Below are 25,135 nucleotides of genomic sequence, written 5' to 3' on the forward strand. Positions count from 1 at the left end.
GGGGATCTTGCAATCTTGTGGGACAAACCCAGCCATTCCTTGCTCAGGAATTGAAGCCCCTGCTGCTGCCACTTTGGAATAAGCTTTGGAGGAGAGCAGTTGGGATTAGTCCATGACCCTATCAGGGAAGGCACAGTCCCTGAAAGGATGTACATTAGTTATAGAGCCCACAGAGCTAGTACTCTGAGTCCTGAGTAAAAAGCTCATGCAGGAGAATGGGAGACAGGGGAGGGCAAAAGTTTTCACTATAATTAGCTCTGGGAGTAATACAGCTTGGGGAGGGAGGGGAGTACAGCCGGTAACTATTTTGAGCACAGCTTCGATTGACAGGACATGTGTGCTGGACTGTACTGATCTCAGGGCCAAGTTGCCTGCCTGTGGTGTGTGGTGTGGGGCGGAAGGCCTAGGGCAGCAGAAGCAGGACAGCCAGACAGGCCGGACGGGGTACCAGCACCTCGACTTCTCTCCCTGGGACACTGTCCAAACTCCGAAGGCCATAGGCCAAGCTGAGAGATGGGTGCTGAGGAGGAGGTGCTGGTCACACTGTCTGGGGGAGCCCCCTGGGGCTTCCGACTTCAGGGGGGGGCCGAGCAGAGGAAACCTTTACAGGTATCCAAGGTAAGGGAGCCTATATTGAGGTTTCAGGGAAAGGGGAACCCAAGGGAACTTGGGAAGAGTCATGTGGTGGCCTGTGGGGGGAGAAGTGGGAGGCTGTGAAGAAATGGAGTGGGGGTGGGTAGATGGTCGAGGAAGCATGCTCAGATCTGATGGGGGGAGCAGTGTCTGAGCACAGCCTTCTTGTGGGGGGCTATTAGAAAAGGGAATTCCTGGTTTCTGGGAGCAGAGAAAAAAGAAGACTGTGCCTCAATTTCATAGAAGCAGAGGTCCAGGGCTGGCAACATAGGAACAGAGGCTCAGGGCTGGCCATCCAGTCTTTGCTCTCCTGGGTCTGTGCCTCTACTCCAAACTCCAGGAATGTAGGGAAGGTTGTCATTTCTCTCTAACTAAATTGGTATGTGATGATCTGAGGTTCTCACGCAGCCCAGCCCAGCCCAGCCCTGCCCTGCCCCTGCCCCAGCCTTCAGTCCTCCTCTTTCGCTACGCCAGATCCCTTCTCTCACTAGGCAAGACTTTTTTTAAGGCTAGGAGGGTTATGGCAAGATATGACCTGTCAGATGAAGTTGTTACCATTTTGGTTTCATAGCACAGGTTTAATTTTCTCAACTATAAAATGTAGGCAATGATAGTGCCTACTCCATAGGTGCTAACTTCTAAGGATTAAATTCAATAAAACACGTAGAGTGCTTGGCACTGTGCCTAACATTTAGTAAGCACTAAATGTATCGCCACTATTACTATTATTACTTTAACATATGTACATGTGTGTGCACACCCGGCACACATATACATACACAATCGCAATCCCTCAGAATCTGCTGGACTCCCTCCAATCTGGAGTACTGTTCTAAAATCTTGACTGTGTAGATAATGGTGCCTAGGACTCCAAGGACTAGAAGAGAACTGTTGGCTAGTATAGATATTTCCTTTGGAGGAAAATCTTGAGGGGATAACCACCGTTTCTACAATAGCACGTCCCGTCCCCCCTTGCAGTTTTCCCCGTCTTTTTCATTCAGTGATTACCCTACCTCCCTTTAAAGGATGTGTTATTCTCTCAAATCTGTACCTTCTTCCCTCTAGATTGACCCCCATTAACTGTCACCCCTTGTCCCTCCCCATCCTTTCTTACCCTGTAAAGTAAAATTCCATCCACACACTGGTCCCTCCTGTCCTAACTCCTTTCATTCTATTCCCCCCTTGGAGCCCTCCCTCACCTACAGTCTCTCCTCCAACACCTTCTCAGATCCGAAGACGGAGCCAGGCTGGCAGAGCAGGACTCCGGGAAAGGGATCAGCTTTTGGCCGTCAATGGGGTTTCCTGCACCAGCCTCTCTCATGCCAGAGCCATGAGCCTCATCGATGACTCAGGGAATCAGCTTGTCCTCACCGTCAGGCGGTATGGACCCCTCCCACCCCAGCCTACACCCATCCCCCTAGTCCAGGGCTTCCATTGCCTGTCTCAGCTCTATGTCTCACTGGCCTGACTTCAGCTACTGACAAGTACCCATTTCTGCTTGTGTATCTGTGCTGGAGTATAGATGTTTGTGTATGCCTCCCAAAGCACTTGAATGTGGGTGCGTGGGCCTATTTAGGCCCTTTGCCTGTCTATTTATCGTCACATCTCTCTTTAAACCCACTTCCAGTCAAAGCCTGCCAAGCAGATTTGCCTACCAGTTCATTTTCAGATCTCCACTCTTCCCAGCCCATCCATTTCACCTACATGCCAGTCCCCTCTCTCTCCTTACATCCTTCTCCCATCTCCTCCAGATCTCTCTAGCTCTCAGTCATCCAGCTCATTTCTCAAGTTCTGTCATCTTTTCCATCCAGGGTAGAGGACGAGGGGCCTGTGCGATCTCCATCCCCTGGTGAGCTTCAGGCACTGTCACCCTTGTCTCCGCTGAGTCCTGAGCCCCCTGGTGCTCCAGTTCCCCAGCCTCTCCAGCCTGGGAGCCTCCTCTCTCCTCCTGACAGTGAGGCTTACTATGGAGAGACAGACAGTGATGCTGATGGCCCAGCCACCCAGGAAAAGCCCCGCCGACCCCGCCGCCGAGGCCCAACAAGGCCCACCCCTCCAGGAGCCCCACCTGACGAGGTCTACCTGTCCGACAGCCCCGCAGAGCCAGCCCCTGGTGTCCTTGGCCCTCCCAGCCAGGATGACAGCCGCGTGAGCTCCCCATCTTGGGAGGACGGGACAACCCTTCAGCCACCCCCAGCTGAGGCCCTGCTGTTGCCCCATGGCCCCCTCCGGCCTGGCCCTCATCTCATCCCTATGGTGGGGCCTGTTCCCCACCCAGTGGCAGAAGATCTGACTACCACCTATACTCAGAAGGCCAAACAAGCCAGTGAGTGCCTGAACTCCTTTTCCTCAGTCAGGATCCTTCAATCTGAGCCCTAAATCTAACATTCCATAACCATACATTCCACCTACCTTATGCTCCCCTTGGATAGTCTTGGAGACAGGTGGAGAAGAGTAATGGATAGGAGGGGAAAATAATTATTCTCACGATCCCCATTAGTTGTGCTGTTTGAACTAGCGTGACAAAAAAGTACAGGGGGCTCAACCCAACCCAGGAACAGGATAAGTAGGAAAGTTGGAAAGGGACATGAATTGATGAAGGGTTTGCTTGTCGTTGCTATGATTTTGCTAGGTGTCAGACGGGGTGAGGGCAGAGTGCAGACATGGGTCAGGGGAGTATTTGGAAGCAGGACAGGGATACAGGGACTCTTCAGTGTTAATTGCAGGCATAGCATCAGAGCTACCTTTGACATTGCTAGTTCCATTAGGGTTCCTGGGGACGGGGAGGCTATGGAATAGTCATGAGATCTCTAGGAAGTGGTGGTGGGAGGGATCTTTGGCTTCTTATCTTAGGCGAGAATGTAGGCCCTGGCAGAAAAAGCCAGTTCCACTTATCTCAGGCTCTTTACTTCCGCCCCTCCCCACCTCCCCGGTATGCGGGCCTCTCACTGTTGTGGCCTCTCTCGTTGTGGAGCACAGGCTCCAGACGCACAGGCTCAGCGGCCATGGCTCATGGGCCCAGCCGCTCCGCGGCATGTGGGATCTTCCTAGACCGGGGCATGAACTCCTGTCCCCTGCATCACCACTGCACCACCAGGGAAGCCCTCTTTACTATTTTTGATGTGAGCTACAGAACAAAGTCTAAGAGTGAACTTTCTCCCTGTCCTATGCCTCCCATACCCCTCCTCTAGAGACCTTTCTTGTCACCTTGGAAATCTCAGGGTTACCCCTCTAGTTCTCATCTCTCGTTCCTCCCCTCCACTATTCTGATTCCTGATCCATAGAATTTTGTGCCTCTAAGTCTGGGATAGAGGCTAAGGACGTGACAGTTTACCATCAGACATCCCTGAGAGTGTCCCATGTCCCACAAAGAAATTCCAGATGCACACCCACGATCTCATGCTTATCCCCAATTCTCATTTTAGCACCCTCTCCCTTCCCCATCATGCTGGGTGAGACTGTAGTTAGTGAGTGGCTCAGGGATATTTTTAGCCAAGCAGACCTCATTGTCCAGTGTCGTGGGATTGGGGGAAGGGTAGGCAGGTGCCCATGTCCATCATACCAGGGCTTGTGGGGCAGCCCAGAGAAGGGAGGGGGCCAGGCTCCAAAAATAGCACAGTGAGCTCATTCAGCTACCAGCTCTGGGGATAAGACAAAGGGGCTTTAAAAGGTGTGGGGGGTGCCTCAAACTGGTTCTGCTCCAGCCAACACTGCCTTTCTCGGCATGGAGACTTTTGAGCCCATCAGCCAAGAGCCTCTCAGCCAAGCCAGTTGCGACAAAGCCCCAAGCCCAGTTCCTGAGCTCCAGGACCCGTTCTATGCAGGTACTACCCTCCCACAGCCAAGAGAGTTCTGGAATCTAGAATGGAGGGGACTACGTCAACAGTTTGGGAAGGGAGGTCTTTGGGAAAGGTCTTACTCCCTTACCCCCTCCTCCTTTTTTCCTTCCTCTTCTTTCTTAAGAGTTTCACTGCCCTTTTCTCAGAATGGGCTGATGCTATGGTCACATGTCAAAGGGGTTTGTGACCACATGAGCTATGGAAAACTCATGGAGAGAGGGTGTATGTGTGAGAGAGAAGTGTGAGTAATCTATGAATACATGAAAGCATGTATGTGGGAGTCCATGGGAGAAGATATGAGTGAACAAGAAAGTGTCTGGATACATGTGCAGCTAGTGTCAAGAAAGCTTTGATAGTAATAATTACTTACAGTGGGGCTTAGGTTAAACGCTAAATTTACCTACATTATCTCACTTAAACCTCATAGCAACCCTATGAGGTAGACGTTATGTTATCATCCTTCTTTACAGATGAGGAAACTGAACTTCAGTGAGATGAAGTAACTCTCCCAAGAGCCAAAAATCTGAACTAAACTATGACTCCAGTGCCTATCTCTAGTCCACAGTACTATTGCGTGCTATGAACGTTGGAACGGGTGGAATGAGAGCCCTAATCAGAAGGGAGCTTTGATATCTTGAGTGGAAAGTAGATGGAATTTCAAGAATTTTTCAGGAGGAACTGGGGATCATGGATCGGAGAGTATCTGTGCTCGAGTCAGGGTCCTAGCAGCAGGGCAGCGTTCCCATTTCCTGGCTCCACCTCCCAGGCCCCACGTGGCACAGGAAACCCTGTCCTGGCTCCCCTTAGCGCACAGTGCTTGCGTGCCTGCCTGGTAGTGTCTACCTGAGCTCTCTACCCAGAAGGCTTGGAAAATAGGGGGCAGCTCTGTCAAAGAAGCCCACCCCACTCCCACCCTCAGCTTGGGGGAAAGGAGACTGTATCAACTGGTGACTTTGAGATATCCTAAAGATCTGGAAGCTTTCCTTGGAGAGCAGCACTCTGGCTTTTCCTGCATCTCAGATCTGAAGCCATCCCTGCCTGTGAGTAGCAGGGGTTTGAGGCACAGAGGAGCACCTTGGATTTAGAAGGCACTTAAATTTTGTCCCAACTGTTAGTGACAGTGTCTCTGCTAGGGGAATTCTGGGAAGAAGGGCCACCTTGAGTACGCATGTATGTTTTTGTGTGGACACGTGTATTTATACCTGTGTATATGAACTAGGATGTATATAAGCTAGAGTATATGGGGATGTGAGAGAAAAGTACAGATGAGAAAATATGCCCATAGCCACCTCTCGCTAGAGCCATATTCTTGTTGAAGTGATGTGTGGTGGGAGTTATTTCTATGAATGTATATGATGTGGATCACATGATGATAGTGGAATTATGAATGAAGATCCTCATTGCTAAGGATCCTTTGTGTCCTTATTACAGGGTAAGGGGTAGGAAGAGGGGATAAGTCCCAAACTTTCTGAGAAGTCCCCTAACAGGGTCTCTTTGGTGGGAGAAAAGTGCCCCTTCTTATTTTTTCTTACGGTGGGACCTGCTTCATGTCCTTGCCTGCCATGGGAAGTAAACCCCCTTCTACCCCAGCCTCACATTGCCAGCCAGGAATGGAGGGAAGCAGGGGAGGCACGCGTGTGGTGTGGGTAAGAGCAATCTCCTGAAAGATAGGAGGGAAGAGAGGATAGGAGGAGAGCTGTGGTCAGAGTGGTGTCAGGGCAGCCAACTACCCTCTGCCTTCCCTTCAACTGTCCTTGGTTTCACCTTTCACCTCCACTCTGGCCCCAAGTTAGAGGACTTTGCCAAAGGCAGGAGAGACCTTGTGGGTCAGGCCAGTGAGAAGACCAGAGGTGGGAGGCCTGAGGGAGCTGGCTGGTGGGGGGTGGGGGGTGGGGGGTGGGGGGCGGGTGAGAGCCTTGGGGAACAGAAGATGCTCACTGACCATTCCCTCCTCCTCTCCCCAGAACTGCAAAGGGCAGAGAGCCTCCAAGAGAGAAGTGTGAAGGAGGCCAAGACCAAATGCCGGACGATTGCATCCCTGCTAACCGCAGCCCCCAACCCCCACTCGAAGGGGGTATTGATGTTTAAGAAACGTCGGCAGAGAGCCAAGAAGTACACCCTAGTCAGCTTTGGGGCTGCCGCGGGGACAGGCGCTGGGGAGGAGGACGGCGTCCCTCCAACTAGTGAGTCTGAGCTGGACGAAGAGGCCTTCTCCGACGCCCGCAGCCTCACCAACCAGTCCGACTGGGACAGCCCCTACCTGGACATGGAGCTGGCCAGGCCGAGCTCAGGCGCAGCAGAGGGCCAGGGCCCGGGGCTGGGAGGGCAGCTGAGTGAGGCCTCTGGGCGAGGGGCCCAACTCTTTGAACAGCAGCGCCAGCGCGCAGACTCCAGCACTCAGGAGCCGGCCGGGGATGGTCCAGCCGCCACGCTCAACGGGCAGGGCCTGCAGTCACCACCTCGGGCACAAAGCGCTCTGCCAGAGGCGGCTGTGCTCCCATCCAGCCCTTCGCCGGCCCCTGCAGCCAGCCCCAGACCTTTCCTCCCTATCAGTGGAGCCTCTACCCCAGCTCCAAGCATCTTTAACCGGTCAGCCAGGCCGTTTACTCCGGGCTTACAAGGGCAGCGGCCAGGTACCACCTCGGTTATTTTCCGGCCCCTGGCTCCCAAGAGGGCAAATGAGAGCCTGGGAGGCCTCAGCGCCGTCCCACCGCCTTTCCTGTCCTCTCCGCAGGGGACCACTCCTCTGCCCAGCTTCTCTTCAGGGGTTCCCAGCCACGTGTCAACCCCCGGTTCCGCCAGCACCCCACGCTCCTCCGGCCCCGTGACGGCCACCAGCTCCCTATACATCCCAGCCCCCAATCGTCCTGTTACGCCAGGCGGAGCCCCAGAGCCCCCCGCCCCCGCTAGCGGAGCTGCCATGACCTCCACCGCTTCTATCTTCCTATCGGCGCCTCTGCGACCTGCTGCACGCCCAGAGGCCCCCGCCCCTGGCCCCGCAGCCCCTGAGCCCTCCAGCGCTCGGGAGAAGCGCATCTCCGTGCCAGCTGCTCGCACCGGCATCCTCCAGGAGGCCCGGCGTCGGGGGACCCGAAAGCAGATGTTCCGGCCGGGAAATGAGGAGACGAAGAACTCGCCCAACCCGGAGCTGCTATCGTTGGTGCAGAACCTGGATGAAAAACCCCGGGCTGGGGGTGCGGAATCTTGTCCAGAGGAGGATGCCCTGAGCCTCGGGGCTGAAGCCTGCAACTTCATGCAGCCACCGGGGGGCAGGAGTTACAAGACTTTGCCTCACGTGACAGCTAAAACCCCGCCTCCAATGGCTCCCAAGACCCCACCCCCTACGACTCCTAAGACTCCACCCCCAGTGGCTCCCAAGCCCCCTTCTCGAGGGTTCCTCGATGGGTTAGTGAATGGGGCGGCCCCTTCAGCTGGAATCCCTGAACCACCAAGGCTTCAAGGCAGGGGTGGGGAGCTGTTTGCCAAGCGTCAGAGCCGAGCGGACAGGTATGTGGTGGAAGCACCTGGTCCTGGCCTTGGCCCTCGGCCCAGAAGCCCTTCTCCTACCCCCTCCCTGCCCCCTTCCTGGAAATATTCACCCAATATCCGTGCCCCACCTCCAATTGCTTACAACCCACTGCTCTCACCCTTTTTCCCCCAAGCTGCCCGAACTCTCCCTAGTAAGATCCAATCCCAAGGGCCTCGGGCAGCCCCCAAGCAGGGCATTAAGGCTTTGGATTTCATGCGGCACCAGCCCTACCAACTTAAAAGTGCCATGTTCTGTTTTGATGAGGTTCCCCCGACTCCTGGACCCACCTCCTTAGTGCCTCCCAAAACTGCTCGAGTCCAGGAGATCCGCCGATTTTCGACTCCAGCGCCCCAGCCCACTGCAGAGCCCCTGGCACCCACTGTGCTTGCCCCCCGAGCAGCCACTACATTGGATGAGCCCATCTGGAGGGCAGAGCTGGCCTCAGCCCCTGTCCTTAGCCCAGCCCCTCCTCCAGAGTTTCCCAGGGGTCTTGGGACCTCCCCCAGCTCCTGTGGCTTCCAGGTAGCCAGGCCCCGGTTCTCAGCTACTAGAACAGGATTGCAGGCTCATGTGTGGAGGCCTGGGGCGGGCCACCACTGAACAGGGCACAGCTCCCAGGACCAAGGGGAGGTGGAACAGCTAGTTCCTAAAGTTGCTTCTACCCAACCCGCCCGCCCCAGCCCCCGCCCCCGCCACCCCTCCTTTGCAGGCTAAATTCCCTCCTGCCAGAGAAAGTTTTGGAGTTGGTGTCCCATCTCCCAGCTTCCTCCTGACTCCTAACCTCCCTGCTGCTTTCCAACCTATAATACTATCTTTGCTTTGGTGTCTGTGCTTCTCTTTGTAGCTCCTTGCCTGGATTTCTGTCTTTAACTCTGTCTCTTCACCTACACTCCTCCACTAGTCTCCATTTCTCTACATTTGTGCTTTTTTGTGTGGGCTTTGTTTTAACAGTCAGTGAGAAAGACAGAGAAGTTACCACTGAGACCTCAGGCAAGAAGCTCACCACCAGACAGGCCGCAAAGGGACTGAACTGACCCCTATTTGCACGAAATCATTTGCTGCTCCTCACTCTTCTTTCCCAAGCTTGTCTGGCATTTTCCTAGGTGTGTGTGTGCAAGTGTGTGCGTGCACACAGATATGCTCTTCTGTCTGAGGCAAGAGTAAGAGAAGCCGTCTAAATAAAGACCCAATCTGGGTCTTACCCTCGCACTAATGAAAGAAGAGTCAGTTATCTTCACATAGAATGTCTGGTGGGGAGAAAGAGACTCATTAGAGTTAAAGATCATCGTCTGTAGCAGGTGTAGAGCATCTGGTGAAATTCATAGAGTATGAGGAGACTCGAAGGACCAGGGCAGTTTGTATGGGTTGAGTTATACCAGCTAGACCAGGAGTAGAACTAAGAATTCTGTTCCTTGGGATTTCAGAAAGTTAGCAACTGGAGAGGCCCATGCTGAGCAACAAAGCATCCAAGAAGTGAAAAGAAAGAAAGAAAATGTCCTCTGAGAATGAACAAATCATTGGCTTCATTGTCTCATGAATTTAAGACAGAAAGGAGAAAAGAACCATGATGTGGAAAGTGAGGTAGAAACCAGGAGCAGAACAGAAATGAATGAAATTGATCGAGCCTCAGAGAGAAGCATGGTGAGGGAGACTACAGTGTTGGTAGAGAGTAAAATTGGATAATAAGAAACCAATCATGTACACAAAAGGGGAATTGGGGAGAAATTTGAGGGAGAAGAATGTATTTGTTAGAGTGAAGGGGGATGATGGTTGGAGGTATGTGAGAGTGTGTGCTGAGTGTTGAAAGACAGGTATCTGTGCTACCTCCTTTGAATCTGTCTCTCTGTCTTCTGCAGCTTGTCATAACTATCTGAGAAAGGGCAGGGAAACACCCAGAGCCAAAACCTCTTTTTAGTTCTACCCCATCCCTCAAACCCTAGTTCTTATTTCTTTCCAGCTTAGGTCCTGATCTCTGATCCTAGAGGGATATGGGCTCCCCTCTCACCATGACCACCACCAGTCACGCTTGCTGCTTGATCTGGAAATTGATAATTTCCTTTGCATATTGAGTGTGAGTCACAGTACTTTGGTTTGTGCACAAGAATAAACTTATGCCCCACATCTTCTGTTGTTGTCATCTCTTCTAGTTTTATACCTAAATCCTGGTCTCCCCTTCATCTTCTCTAATTCATTCCCCTGATCTCCTGATTCCTGACCTCTTTCTCAGTTCCTACCCTCCTATTTTTTACTGTTTTGCCCTTCACCCCCTGGTCTTTTGCTCTTCTCTACCAATTCTGTCCTAATCCAGTGTAGCCACCTCCATCACTCCCCCAGTTCTCTCTCTCCAGATTCTCCCCTTCTCCATCCCCTGCTCCATACTTCTCAGATGAGGCCTCAGCTTACAGAACCTAGACAATTTGGAAAGGCCCTGCTTTCCCAGCACCCTGGAGGAAATGAAGGGAAAGCAATGGCTGAAGTTGGAGGTGGGGTGAGAGAGGGAAGAAGGAGAGAGAGGGTGGATCAGCGTGGATTGAGACTAATAAAAAAGAGAAGGCACTGAAAGGCGGCTAGAATTAGACTTCTGAGAAGAGGAAGTGCTGTTGCCCCAGTTTTACCAGCAGGGGGCAGATTTGTGCCAATAACCAGGCCCATGACCCTGATTCTCCCAAATATGCAGCCTCTCAGAATTTCAAAGGAAGGGCTCAGAGAGCCTAGGCTAAATATTCTGTCTTCATTCACTAGGTAGTTTTAGGTACTCAATCATAAGAGACAAAAATTTTGGTTGGTTTTTGAGGGGAGGATGGTAATGATGACGAAATCACCTTTTGCTATTTATGTTTTTTCATCTAATTGCTTCTTTGGGTTAGGAGAGTATGGAGAAAAAGGACAAAAGATGAGGAATCTGGAGGCTAAACTGGTCTGGGCAGAGGCCAAGTAGAGGGGAGCAGGGCAAACTTACAGCCCCTAACCTGAACCTATGAAGTTCAGGATGGGAAAAGGACATGGTCAGGAAGAGTGGGTAGCTCACAGAGGGACAGAAAGGTATTCTGGGGACTACAAAAGCACACTTCCTAAGGCAGCCACAACAGGGTGGTGGATACAGCAGAGGTACAGCAGCTGGTTACAAAACCTGAGCAGAAGATGGAGAAGGATCCAGGATGTTCACGCAGCTACCGAGGAAGGTGCCGAGCAAATGACAGGTTTCCCTGGAGGGGGCTCTCAAGCTTGTGCCCTTTCCCAGAGGCTTCTCTAGACCAGTGTGAATGGGACAGTCCAGATCCTATGGAGTGTGTGCTCCCTTTGAAGAAAATACCAAGTAGGAGCCTCAGAGAGTAAAGCCCTGGCAGGTCAGAAGCCTACGTGTACCCCTTCAGGTAGAAGTGACATCTGGGACTTCCCTGGTGGCGGCCTCAGTGGTTAAGAATCTGCCTGTCAATGCATGGGACACGGGTTCGATCCCTGGTCCGGGAAGATCCCACACACCACGGAGCAGCTAAGCCCGTGCACCACAACTACTGAGTCTGCGCTCTAGAGCCCGCGAGCCATAACCACTGAAGCCTGCGCACCTAGAGCCTGTGCTCCGCAGCAAGAGAAGCCACCGCAATGGGAAGCCCGCGCACCACAACAAAAAGTAGGCCCCACTCGCCGCAACTAAAGCCCGCATGCAGCAACGAAGACCCAATGCAGCCAAAAATCAATAAATTAATTAATAAATTTTTTTTAAAAAGTGACATCTATCTAGCAGAGCAGGCTAAACTGAGCACCCGAACAGCAAATGGGGATGAAAAGGGAGAAACTGGTCAAGTCTTCCCCCACATCATCCCTGATAGCCTAACTACTGGATTTGGTTAATTTGGTCCCTTATCCTGCCAAAATCTGGCCCTCCCAAAGGAAAGACCAGCCTATCCAGGAACTTTCAAAGGGCAGTTCCATTGTGAACAGAAATTCCCTTCCCGAAACATAGCATCTTAAACCCTCCCACCCCCAAAATGCACCCACATGTCCTTCTAGCTCCAGCCTGGATTGTCTCTGAATGGCTCTCCAGACACATTCTCCTGGTTCTCACTTTCCCACTCCGAATTCTTATTCACCACTTGCTGCCTGCTTCCTCTCTCCCTCTCAGTTTTCACTTTCTCCCTGAGTGCTTCTTTGGATCTCAGCCTCGAGGTGCCAAAGAAGAGGAGTCCCTGGGCAGACTGATCCTTGGCTCAGACAGCTTCGTGAGAGAATTCCAAAGGACTTTCCTCCCCTTCCTGAGCCTCTGGGCAAGAAGGATGGGATCTTGGTTCCAGGGTCTCAGTACCCCTGTGCCATTTGAGCTGCTTGCGCTCATCGTCTCTATTAATAACCACCCTCCCTCCCCCACTGCCAGTGCTGCCCCCACGCCTGCCCAGCTCGGGTTCTCTAGTCACAGCAGCACAGTCCTCCAAAGCTGCTGGACCCCAGGGAGAGCTGACCACCGCTTGAGCAGCCGGTAAGTCTCCAGCTTTATAGTCAGAGGGGCTGGAGCCCACTCTGCTGACTGCTGTGTCTGTGTCTGTAATAGTGACCCTTGATGCTGGGGGGAGCTGCCTCCCTCCTCCATCTGTACTCAGTTCCCAGTTGTCCAGTTCAGGGGAGCCACAGAGAGTTGGAAGGAGAAAGGCCCAAGAGGGTGGGGGTATTGGAGATGTTGGGGGAGGCACTGGAGGAATGAGAAGGGGGTCTGAGGCTGGATGGAAAACAAGAACCTAGTTGGAGCTGAGAGAGGTATGGGGAGAATCTATTTAGCAGTTCCTGGACTCTGGCCTCAGCAGACCCCACTAAGCTAGTAGAATCGCAGATGTGCTGTGAGACAGGACTCAGCAGAAGACATTTCGCTGAGTGCCAACTTCTGTTAAGGAGGGGCTGGAATCTGTATCTTTTCCCAGCTTGTCCCCCTCCACTGCCAGATCCTATGATTATGTTCCTGTCCTCCCTGAATTCCCCACTGCTATGATATTGCTGAATTGACATGCATCAAGATTGACCTCCCTCTCCACTCCAGGTCTGGGGGGTGGGGAGTGACTGAAACGGAGTGGGAGCACTGCTGTCACCTCCCAGGCCATGATCCAGCTGGCCCGGTGGAGGGGCAATAACCTCTCCATCCTATGGAGAATGTTTCTGGCTGGATCTCCTCAACCCTGGCAGAACATTTTTTCTGCTCCACCCCCACCCCCCACCCCACTCTGGGGCTTGGGGAAGACTGAGAGGCCAGAGTTTGCAATGATAATCCCAGTCTGGGAGCCCCGTACAAATAAAAGCTTCAAGTCATGCCAAACCAATGAAACCTGGGTGCATTACCTGACCTGTAAGTAATGTGTTTGTTTTACCCCCAGGCCCTCCTAACACATATTGTGTTCCTAAACCCTACACCAGCTCTATGTAAAACAGCTGAAAAGAGGTTGGTGGAAGGTAGGGGCAAGGGGTGCATCTATACTTTCTGCCCTGCTTCCCAAGAAGAGAAGCCCTAAAGCAATGGTTTTTCACCTTTTAGAGAAATATGTACTTCTTTTAAAAAATCTAATGAAATTTTGCTCCCTGAAGTCCTTAAGCAGTGCCTTACTGTAGACACTCACCACAGTCCCTGTCCATCCTTCACCTCCTCCTTCCCACCCTATCCAGGCTCCATCCACCTCCACAATGCCACTCTCAGGGACCCCCGCCCCCAACAAGAAGCGGAAATCCAGCAAGCTGATCATGGAACTCACTGGAGGTATGGCATGTTTGCACCTACCTAGTGTGGGACTTCTTATTGAGAGTGTCTCTGGCCCATGAGCCCCAGAAGTATCATAAGGTTATATGTGTCTTAAGGCGAAGAGATAAGGAGAGACAAGAGGAATTTGGGGTGGGGGTGAGGTTTGCAAGGGGGGAAAGGAAGAAAGAATTCAACACTGACTACTCACCCTTCCACCCTTTTCACCTTGTAATCTGAGACAATAACACCCATGCCATGTTACCCAGCACAGGTCCAAGACAACAGGACCCACAGGTCAGTGAGGTATGTTTGAGAAGAAAATATGTACGATGGAGACTGGCACAGAGTAAGGTCTCAATAAATGGTTAATTTCCTTACTTCTTTCCCCAGAGCTAAGGAGCCGCGTATAGGCACTTAAAATGGAAAATTGCTCAGGCATTTTTCCTGGGGGTGGTAGGAGTACAGCATGTGAAGAGCTCTCCCAATCAATACCTAGAAGCCGTTTGCAGCCAGTTTACTGAGGGGAAGAGAAGGCAAAGGAGTTAAGATAGGAGTATATATTTAGAGGTGGCTTTGGGCTTTCCCCCGTGCTACAGTTTCCCCAATGACCTCCATCTATGATGTTTCTTTACTCTTTTGCCCTGTACCCCATACCTTTTACCCCATTCACCGTCTTCACCCCATTCTAGTATCCCCACTGTCTCACTCTGCACCCTATTTCCCATGCATTCTCTCCAACTCCAAACCCAGGAAATCAAAATCCCTCATAAACCAGACAGAATTTGATCAGACATCACAGACAGCGTCTGCTTCCCTCAGTGGTCTCTGCTGGGACACACACACTTAATTAGTTGTGGATGGCGGCTTCATTTGGAGCTAGAAAACCCTACTTTCCTCTTTCCCTTGCCTCTGCCTCCCCACCTCCCTGAAAGGTGGACAGGAGAGCTCGGGCCTGAACCTGGGCAAGAAGATCAGCGTCCCAAGGGATGTGATGTTGGAGGAGCTCTCGCTACTCACTAACCGGGGCTCCAAGATGTTCAAACTGCGGCAGATGCGGGTGGAGAAATTTATCTATGAAAACCACCCTGATGTCTTCTCTGACAGCTCAATGGTGAGTTCAGAACTTTACTACTCTCAAAGCCTCGTGCCTCTTTTGACAGCTTCTTGGTAGGCCCTGCCCGAGTCTCTAAAATATGACCAACCTCCCCTCCCAGCTAATTTATAATCTCATTAACCCCCCAGATACAGCGAGCCCCCAATAGCTCCAGGGTGAATTACAGCCCACCTCTGAAACTAAATCTGTATCTTAGAGCTGGTGAGGCAGGGTAGGGAGTCCACACCTTCAAGGAGAAAACTCCTTCCCAGTATAGTTAAGTATTAAAGATAGGATTACCAGATAAAACACAGGATGCCCAGTCCTATATTTTAAAGTTGAGATACACACTAAATAAGCTACTGAGGATATATTGTAGGCACAGTAAATAAAGCCCATATTTCATAATACCTTTAAATGGAGTATGGTCTATAGGAATATTGCATCACTATGTTGTATACCTGAAACTAATATAATATTGTAAAGCAATGCTACTTCAATTAAAAAAATAAAGTTGAGATATACACAGATAATTGTTTAGTAAAGTATGTCCCATGCAATATTTGGGACATAAGTTTTTTTTTTTTAATTGAAGACACTTAGGAAATTCCCTGGTGGTCCAGTGGTCCGGTGCTCTCACTGCCAGGGGCCTGGGTTCAATCCCTGGTTGGGAAACTAAGATCCTGCAAGCCACGCAGCATGGCAAAAAAAAAAAAAATTGAAGACACTTAGTTAAATTTGAATTTCAGATACACAATAATTTTTTAATATAAGTATGTCCCATGAAATATTTGGGACATGAAAATTAAATTAAAAAATACAGGACACCGAGTTAAATTTGAATTTCAGGTACATGACGAATACTCTCATATCTAAATATGTCCCATGCAATACTTAGGCATATTTATACTAAAAACGTATTATTGTGTATCTGAAATTCAAATTTAACTGGTGTCCTGTGATTTTTTCTTTTTGCAAAATCTGGCAACCGTAGAAAGAGGTAAGTGAATTTTTATAACCATCTCTTCTTGAGCCATTCTTTTATCTAAAGGGTCAGTATAAGGACCACAGATGTGGGGACCGAAACCATGCTTTAAGGTCCTACGTCTCCTAGTCAGGATCATTCTCCGAAGAGAAGAAGAGATTGGAGAGGGACCAGGCACAAGATATTTCAGCTGAGAAGGAGGGGATCGTTTCCATTTCCTTTCTTCCCCCTCCACCTTTCCTGGGCAGCCAGGGGAGAGTGAAAATAGATGCCTACATGGGGCCAGGGGCAGGAGTGTCTGCCATTTGCCTGTATGTAGGAGCAGAATAAAAATGCTGAGCCGGTCATATCTAACTTTAGGAGGCCAAAAGCCCTCCCCCCGCCTGTGTCTGGTTACATTGGGTGGAGCATGGGGGTGTGTTCGGTGGGTGGCCAGGAGAGCCTCCTGAAGGAGTTGGCAGGGTTATTTTTAGGCTTTGGGGATGGATCCAGTGTTGCCCTTTGGGCTTCCCTTCCCCCTACCCACTACAGTTTCACTGTCAGGAAGTCCTGGTCCAACAGGCACCAAGAGGAGAAAGGGAAAGGAAGAGGAAGAGAGAGAAGAGACTTTTATCTGTTAGACAAGATGCAGGGGAGGAGCAGAGATCTCTCTAGTTCTTTAACTTAAGGCTGGGTTCTCCATGCCAGCTCCAATCTCTCAAACCTAAGTTGAGCAGAACTCTTGGTCCTCTTTGCCTTGGTAAGGAGGGAAAGGGGATTTTGGAGAATGAGTTGCCACCATCCTAGATGTAATTCGAACTGAGCCATAGGGGTTGTATCCCTTAAGGAGAGTTTAATTTCTCTCAGTCAGGCTATCTGCTAACCATCTATTGGAGAGGGGAGTCTCAGATGATTCAGTGTCTTCTGGTTGTCCATTCTCTCTGATCACCTCCTACTTGCTATATGGTATTCCCCATACCCATTGCTAACCTTCCCCTTACTTTGTCCTTTCTTTTCAGGATCACTTCCAGAAGTTCCTTCCCACCGTTGGGGGACAGCTGGGTACAGCTGGCCAGGGATTCTCCTACAGCAAGGGCAGCGGTGGAGGCCAGGCAGGAGAAAGTGGCTCTGCCGGACAGTATGGCTCTGACGAGCATCACCATCATCAGGGCCCTGGGTCTGGATATCGGGGTACAGATGGTCCTGGGGGCCAGACTGGCCAAGGAGGAGCTGCTGGCACTGCAGGGGTTGGCGAGACAGGACTAGGCAAGTATCCTCACCCAAGAATAATGTGTCTGGTCTCTAAAGCAGAGAAATACCCAGGAATGAGGCCTAGACTGGGTGTAGGAAGCTGGAGAGGCCTGTTGAGATAGCCTGATGGACTTTCTGGGTCCATAAGGATACAGAGACGTGTCTATTCCACCCAGAAGCCTTGTCTCTCAGTCACCTTTCTAGCCTTTCAGTTTGTATCACAAATCCGACTCCAGGCTGTCATTATTTCACAAACCTTATATAATCACCAAGATGTTTTACCTTTGGTCCCTGGCCCCAGCAACTTCTCTAGTGCAGGGCTCTGAGACTAACTTCCATTGGCTACTAACTGCTATTATTTGACTTATTATTATTTCTCTCCCATGGCTGCCAGACAACCAGGCAGGTGGAGAAGGAAAACATATCACTGTGTTCAAGACCTATATTTCCCCATGGGAGAGAGCCATGGGGGTTGACTCCCAGCAAAAAGTGGAACTTGGCATCAACCTGCTGGCCCACGGGGCCAAAGCTGATCTCCCTCAGTATAAGTCCTTCAACAGGTAAGGAGGATGCGGAAGGAACCTGATGCATTCCAGTGTATGGCAACATGCCCTTAGTTGGAATGGAGACTGGTTCAAATGTTTCAGGGGGATGAGGAGGCATGGGAGGAATTTGGGGGCCACAATTGAAGGCTTTTGGTCTTTTCACTCTAGCTCAGAGAAACAGCATGGTATGATGAAGGAAAAATTTGCTAGGAGGCAGGATCTGAATTTTAGTTCATAGTTATGTTCATAGCTGTTCATAGCTGTGTGGGAAAGTCACCCTACTTCTGAGCCTTGGTTGCCTTGACTGTGAAATGGGAATAATATATTACACATTTAAAGGCTTCTTGAGGCTCCCTTCATTCAAGGTTACAATTCCATTACTGTCCTTATAGTATAATTCTATTTTTCTTTTCTTTTCTTTTTTTAATTGAAGTATAGTTGACTTACAACATTATATTAGTTTCAGGTGTACAACACAGTGATTCAGAATTTTTATAGGTTATGCACCACAGCAAGTTATTATACTATTGAAGATTCTATTTCTTTATACCCTACTTTAGTAAGGTTCAAGTATCTATCCTTTTGGAACTGGGCTTCTCTAGACTGTGTGAAAACAGGACAGGGAAGCCCTAGAGAAGTGCTTTTGCATTTGGTCCTAAGGTGCCTGGATTTTCCAGGAAATGTTAATTCCTCTCATCCAGGGCACGCACTACCCACTGAAGGTGGGGTAGGGGTTTTGAGGGGGTCATTATAATTTAAGGTGACCTCAGACCCTTGAGTCTATAGTGTTTGGGGTAAATTTCTCTGAAAATGTGACTGGTTTGGCTTACAACTATCCATGAGACTCTCTATCTAGTACACACTAGACTACTTTTCTCATTTTTAGCTTTGGGGAAACAAGCAAACCAGAAGGGGGAATGGAGTACTTAGGGAGAAGAAGAATAAGGAGTGCAGAAGCAATCTGCAACTAGAATTCACAGACTTCCCTATCCTCAAAACAGTGTAACATCTCACTGACAAAACTCTTTCTTTTGTTCTGGTTTTTAATTAAATAATGTGTCCCCTTTTCAGGACAGCAATGCCTTATGGTGGATATGAGAAGGCCTCCAAACGCATGACCTTCCAGATGCCCAAGTTTGACCTGGGGCCCTTGCTGAGTGAACCCCTAGTCCTCTACAACCAGAACCTCTCCAACAGGCCTTCTTTCAATCGAACCCCTATTCCCTGGCTGAGCTCCGGGGAGCCTGTAGACTACAACGTGGATATTGGCATCCCCTTGGATGGAGAAACAGAGGAGCTGTGAGGTGTTTCTACCTCTACTTTGTATCAAGTTTCCCCTCTCTGGTTCCATTTTGGAGAGGGAATGCTGAGCAAGATACCCCCACTGAAAATCCAGTATCCTTGTGGGAATGGAGAGAAACAGAAAGGAGAGATCTGCCTTTCCATCCTTCACTCCAAGTCCCCACTCCAAGCATCTTTTCTTACCAACTCAGAGCTCCCCTTCCACTTGCTCTGTATGGAACCTTCTCTTATGGAATTTTCTCTGCCTTCGGTAACAGTTAATAAACTTCAAGGAAATGAACTCATTCTTCCTCTGATATTTGAGGGCAGACGAAAATTGAGGCTAACAATGCACACAGATTAATTAAAGTAAAATACCATACATCCATTATTCAGACTTCAAGACTGACCTGATTACTTACACACCCACACCCACATCCACACCTGCCAAAGCACATTCATAGGTGTATACAAAGACATACTTATTGAATAGTACATAAGACAAATAATCATGGACAAACACATGTGCTGGCCCATATGTGGGCGAAGCTAAGCAGCAATTGTGTGCTGTGTTTAGGAAATAGGCGTTGGTGACCCTGGCGTTAGCTCTCTTTAAGAAGCTGATTAGAAACTGGGATAATCAGGATTACCCAATTTTTACAGAATGAGAGCATGCCATAAAGTTTCCAGATGACACGAGAGTGAGCTTAGGAATATATGTCAAAGGTTACAGGTTCCCAAAAGGATGAAATAGAATAGGGAGCCATGTTGGAATCCAGAAGGAAGTGGGCGAAACCATCTGCAGTTATAGTATGCCTGGCTCATCTGTGAACACATCAAGAAAAGATCTAAGGGTCATAGGGGCACTGCAGTTGTGTCCAGAAAGCACTATGATTGGGAAGAAACCATGAGAATCCAATAGGAATGAGTAACAATACTGTTTTTATTAACTTCAAGCATGGGGTTTCTTTAGAGTCCCAGACTTACTCTTATGTCCCACAAAGTCAGAGTTTGATGCAGATCTGGAAAAATAACTTCTGAGGAGAGCTGGCTGAATTCAGCTAACTCCATGAGCCATTAATGATTATATTAGGTTCCTAGACTGCTGGACTGATTCAATTTTCATGGAACTTGGGTCATATGACATTTACCCTGGTCACCTTCCTTTATGACATAAATAAATTTCAGGGAATTCATACTTCCTCTAAACTAGTACACTAAACTCTATTTCTATGTGCATTTTTCTAAGAAGAGTTGTCATAGTTTGGCTTCCCCCCGCCAACAGACCCTGAAACAAAGATTTGGATGCAAGTAGTAAGTTTGGGAGGTGGTCCCAGAATCCAAGCAGTGTAAGGGAATGAGAAGAAGGCCAAAAAGGTGCTTCCTGGGCTTCCCTGGTGGCGCAGTGGTTGAGAGTCCGCCTGCCGATGCAGGGGACACGGGTTCATGCCCTGGTCCGGGAAGATCCCACATGCTGCGGAGCGGCTGGGCCCGTGAGCCATGGCCGCTAAGCCTGCGCGTCTGGAGCCTGTGCTCCACAACGGGAGAGGCCACAGCAGTGAGAGGCCCGCGTACTGCAAAAAAAAAAAAAAAAAAAAAAAAAAAAGGTGCTTCCAGCAACTGGGGCTGAATCTCACTAGAGACTCTCTGAGAAAAATGTTATTCAAAGTGTGGTCCATGCACTGGCAGCAACATTTTCTCCTGGGAGCTTGGTTAAAAGTGCAAATTCAAGGGAATTCCCTGGCAGTCCAGTGGTTAGGACTTGGCGCCCTCACTGTCAGGGACCAGGTTCGATCCCTGGTTGGGGGAACTAAGATCCTGCAAACAGCGCAGCAAGGCCAAAAAAATTTTTGCAAATTCAAGAATTTGTGTCTTGTTAATCTTTCCAGGTGATTCTTAAGTGTTAGTAAAGTTTGAGAAACACTATAGTAAAACATACTTCAGAATTGCCTCACTGAGGCAATTCTACTACTATTCCAGTAGTAACTGGAATATTTAGCTACCAAATCCCATCTCTCATTGGTTACGGATTGCCAAGGGGAATGTTAACTCTGCTGGCACTTCCAGGCAAGGAGATAACTCAGGTGTTTAAGGTAGGAAGCTATGGCTTGTACAGGATTTGTCTACCAAAGCTGTAGTGAACTCTAGGATAGGCTGAGGGAATATGGGCAGGGCACAGACAGGATGTGGATAAGATTTCATAGCTTTTTTGAGATTCTCATGTTTAAAAGTCTGTGAGCCCGGGCTTCCCCGGTGGTTAAGACTCCACCTGCCAATGCAGGGGACACGGGTTTGAGCCCTGGTCCAGGAAGGTCCCACATGCAGCAGAGCAACTAAGCCTGTGCGCCACAACTACTGAGCCCACGCGCCACAACTACTGAAGCCCAAGCACCTAGAACCCGTGCTCCACAACAAGAGAAACCACCATAATGAGAAGCCCACAGACCGCAACGGAGCGTAGACCCCGCTCGCTGCAACTAGAGAAAGCCCGCGTGCAGCAATGAAAACCCAACACAACCAAAAATAAATAAATAAAAATTGAAAAAAAAAAAGTCTGTGAGCCCTCCCCAAAAGTTAAGGACTATATTCCTTCAACAGATGTTTATTGAGTGCCTACTATATACTAGGTACTATATATCAGGCATCAGATGTATAAAAGCAAATAACAACATTCATGTGACAAAGAGATTTCCCAGCTATAAAATAATTATTAAATGCCTACCCTTAAAGTTGGGGTAAAAAAAAGTTCAGGGTCTAATAGTTAACAGCTCTGAAAACCTAGCAACTTAATTTTTCCAACCTCAGAATATCTGAAATCTTGTAAATATATACCCATCATTCATCTACTGATGGGCACTTTGGTTGCTTCTACATCTTGGCTACTGTAAATAACGCTGTAAGGAACACAGTGGTGCATATCATATATCTTTTCTAGTTAACATTTTTTTTTCTTCAGATACTCAGGATTGGAATTGCTAGATCATACGTAAATTCTATTTTTAATTTTTTGAGGAATCTCCATACTGTTTTCCATAATGGCTGCAGGAAAACTCTTTTTAGATAGAAGCTTGTGAAACCATGCACTTCAGATTGGGACTTGAACATGCGTGCCAGAACCCCACCAAAGCCCACAGTCTTCCAAATGAGATCACACACCTGGTTTCAGGACTTAATGAAGCTCAGGTTCTTGATGTCTCATCGCAGAAAGAATTCAGTGAGAGACAAAGTGATAGGTAAGAAGTGGATTTATTTAGAGAGAAACACTCTGCAGACAGAGTGTGGGCCATCTCAGAAGGTAAGAAAGGCCGCCAGGGTATGGGGTTGTTAGTTTTTACAGGGGTGGGTAATTTCATAGGCCAATGAGTGGGAGAAGTATTCCAGCTATTTTGGGAAGGGGTGGGCATTTCCAGGAATTGGGCCACCACCCACTTTTTGACAGTGGGCACCGCCACTGTCATGGTGCCTTTGGGTGTGTCATTTAACTTGCTGATGTGTTACAGTGAGCGTATACTGAGGCTCAAGGTCTAGTGGAAGTTGACTTCTCCGCCATCTTGGACCCATTTGGTTCTAATCAGTTTATGTCCCGTCCTTAGGCTGTGTCATTCTTTCAAAGGTTGTGCCCTGTCCCCTTTCCTCCTGTTTCACTTGCACTCTTCAGTGGGCACAAGTCCCCACTACCACCTATTGTTTTACATCAGATCTCTTTTATTGTTACCCACCTAGACTCTGCAGCCGTTTGAGTTAGCAACTTCAAGGTTTTCTTTTACATAAACCACCTGCCCATAATACTATGCCCCTAAAGTCATCCAGATAATGCATTCCCTGGTATAGGGTCTAGAGCTTTGCTGTCTAATGCTGCAGTCACTAGCCACATGTGGCTATTAAGCTCTTAAAATTTGCCTAGGCTAAATTAAGATGCTCTGTAAAAATAAACAATGGATTTTGAAGACTCAGTATGAAAAAAAGAATGTAAAATATCTCATTAATAATTTCAAAATATTAAAAAAATTGCTGTACTCTAGAAACTAACACATTGTAAATCAACTATACCCCCAATAAAAATTTTTAAAAATTTCAAAATATTGATTATGTTGAAATATTTTGAATACGTTGGGTTAAGTGAATAACTAAATTTTTTCTTACTTTTTAAAAAAATGTGGCTTCTACAAATTTTAAATTGCATGATGTGCCTCACAGTATGCTTCTACGGGACAGCACTGGTCTAGACTATGAGAGGTATTCAGGGGATTGGAGAGAAGAAACTGAATTCTCCATTTATTATTTTTATTCCCTTATTTGTTCTCCTCTGTTTTACTCTCACTGAACAACGTTCTTTATATAGCTGTTGCAGTAAGGGGGACCCCTTCCAGGGCCTGAGGGTGGGCTGCTGTCTAACACTCAGAAGTGAATTGTACGAGGAGACACACGTGCTGACAAAGCAAGAGACTATTGGGAAGAGGTGCCCAGGCAGATAGCAGCAGGGTAAGGGAACCCAGGAGAACTGCTCTGCCACGTGGCTTGCAGTCTCGAGTTTTACGGGAATGGGGTTACTTTCCGGGTTGTCTCTGGCCAATCATTCTGACTCAGGGTCCTTCCTGGTGGTGCGCGCACTGCTCAGACAAAACAGATTCCAGTGAGGATTCTGGGATGTTGGTAGGACATATGGACTGGTGTCTCCTCTTTCATTTTGACCTTTCCTGAATTCTACCGGTTGGTGGTAGCTTGTTAGTTCCTCGTTCCTTACCAGGACCTCCTGTTGTAAGATGACTCATGCAAGTGGCTACTATCTTGCCTGGCCAGGGTGGGCAGCTTCAGTCAGTGTTTCCCCTAACATGTCTGTCGTCTGTTCCAGATCCTACTCTGAGTGCAGAGAGAAAGCCCTTACAACTAAGTGTTGAGAGAGTCACCAAGTAAGGATGTGCCCACAGGGTGGCAAGCAACAACTGCAAAGTTCAAATCACAAACCAATGCGGCCCCCTTCCACATTCAAGGCCAAACATCTGTAATAATGTTCGACTAAAAACAACAACAAAACACTTTGATTTCCTAGTTTCGTTGGGCAAATTGATGGGGGCGGGGCACCAGTGTATAAACAAATATTTCTGTTAAGTCAAATACCATTCACAAACCAAAGCAGGGGAAGAACGAATCAAAGTTTCCTGAAGGAAGGTTAAGGAGGAGATGGAAAGGTCAATTTCTGGCTTGCTCCCTCCGTCTCTACTCTGTATGCATAAGGAAAATGCCAGGAAGACTGAACTTCAGCGAAGGCGACACTGCTTTAAGTTTGAGGCACTGGGAAAAGACAGCCCTATACCTCAAGTTATTCCAGTGTAGGGTTCATCATACTAACTTCCCCCATCCCAGACCGTCCTGCGTCCTGCCTACAATACTTATCCGACTCTCCTACCAGTTCCATATCCTTCTCCGCCCTCGCCCACCTCCAGACCTTTCCAGGCCACCCCTTAAGCGCCTTGCGGCCGCCATTTTACACAATACTATCGCGAGATATACTTAGCCGTCTCGACCCTGACTCATTTACTTTCTTGCGAGAGACTCTTCCCGGCCGTTCTCGCCGTAGCTGAGGAAAGTGTCGCGAGAGCTGGTTGCCTTGGCTCCCTGTAGCTATAGCAGCCGCGGCGGTTAATGATGCGGCGGCAGAAGCTGTGAGTGCGACACTCAGGGGGGCGGGGCCGGAGGTAACAGGGTGCTGGGGGGTGTGTGTGGTAGCGCTTGGGGAGGGGGGTGGGGAAGGTCGGGTCGCGGGAGATACGGGCTCGAGTGTGACGTGTGGGGTAGGACCCGGGTCCAGTAGCTATAGGGACAGGGCGCGTGTCTGCACTAGGGCACGCTGTGAGGGTTGAAGCTGGTGGGAGGTCCAGGGGGAGGGACCGGGGTGTAGAAGGGTTCAAGGGGCAGGGCCCGGACTGTAAGAAGGGTGTTCGTGTTGGGAGCAAGATGGTTATGGGGACTCAGAATTGGGTAAAGTAAGTGGGAAGAAATGGGGTACAGCGAGGAGGAGGGTACGTTGAATGGGAGCCTAGAGGTTGGGCCCGGTTTGCTTTGCCCTGGCGGAGATGGGGGGTGCGGTGTCAGACCTTCGCAGTTTCCTGGGGTCCGCCTGAGGCTGGTCGGGGACTGCGCGCTAGGACCTGGGTCCTATAGGACATGGCGGGAATGGTGGCGTCCCGGAACTTCACCGCCCACCCCCCTTCCAAAGAAATCCCCCACGGACTCTGAGATGTGAAAGGAGGGTCCTGGTGAAATAGTATTAGTTGGAAAGGTTC

At 49.4% G+C, this 25,135-nt stretch overlaps 2 protein-coding genes across 2 annotated transcripts; both read left to right on the plus strand.

Annotated features, from left to right (window-relative positions):
• The first annotated feature begins 4,334 nt into the window (after positions 1-4,334).
• On the plus strand, positions 4,335-10,120 carry SYNPO2L (synaptopodin 2 like). Its single transcript, XM_065894572.1, has 2 exons — positions 4,335-4,457; positions 6,437-10,120. Exons 1-2 carry the CDS (start codon positions 4,358-4,360, stop codon positions 8,599-8,601), a joined length of 2,265 nt encoding a protein of 754 aa, XP_065750644.1. The 5' UTR covers positions 4,335-4,357; the 3' UTR covers positions 8,602-10,120.
• A 2,315-nt stretch (positions 10,121-12,435) lies between these two features.
• MYOZ1 (myozenin 1) lies at positions 12,436-19,152 on the plus strand. Its single transcript, XM_065894349.1, has 6 exons — positions 12,436-12,475; positions 13,645-13,735; positions 14,650-14,828; positions 16,794-17,040; positions 17,420-17,585; positions 18,642-19,152. Exons 2-6 carry the CDS (start codon positions 13,663-13,665, stop codon positions 18,871-18,873), a joined length of 897 nt encoding a protein of 298 aa, XP_065750421.1. The 5' UTR covers positions 12,436-12,475; positions 13,645-13,662; the 3' UTR covers positions 18,874-19,152.
• Positions 19,153-25,135: the final 5,983 nt, after the last annotated feature.

Source organism: Phocoena phocoena, chromosome 16 (assembly GCF_963924675.1).
Source record: "Phocoena phocoena chromosome 16, mPhoPho1.1, whole genome shotgun sequence".
NCBI classification, from domain to species: domain Eukaryota; kingdom Metazoa; phylum Chordata; class Mammalia; order Artiodactyla; family Phocoenidae; genus Phocoena; species Phocoena phocoena.

Coding starts and splice junctions, on each gene's coding strand:
- SYNPO2L (XM_065894572.1), top strand. CDS start 4,358: ATGGAGACTTTTGAGCCCATCAGCCAAGAGCCTCTCAGCCAAGCCAGT. Junction 4,458..6,436: donor CCAGGACCCGTTCTATGCAG/GTACTACCCTCC, acceptor TCCTCTCCCCAG/AACTGCAAAGGGCAGAGAGC.
- MYOZ1 (XM_065894349.1), top strand. CDS start 13,663: ATGCCACTCTCAGGGACCCCCGCCCCCAACAAGAAGCGGAAATCCAGC. Junction 17,041..17,419: donor GGTTGGCGAGACAGGACTAG/GCAAGTATCCTC, acceptor CATGGCTGCCAG/ACAACCAGGCAGGTGGAGAA. Junction 17,586..18,641: donor CAGTATAAGTCCTTCAACAG/GTAAGGAGGATG, acceptor TCCCCTTTTCAG/GACAGCAATGCCTTATGGTG.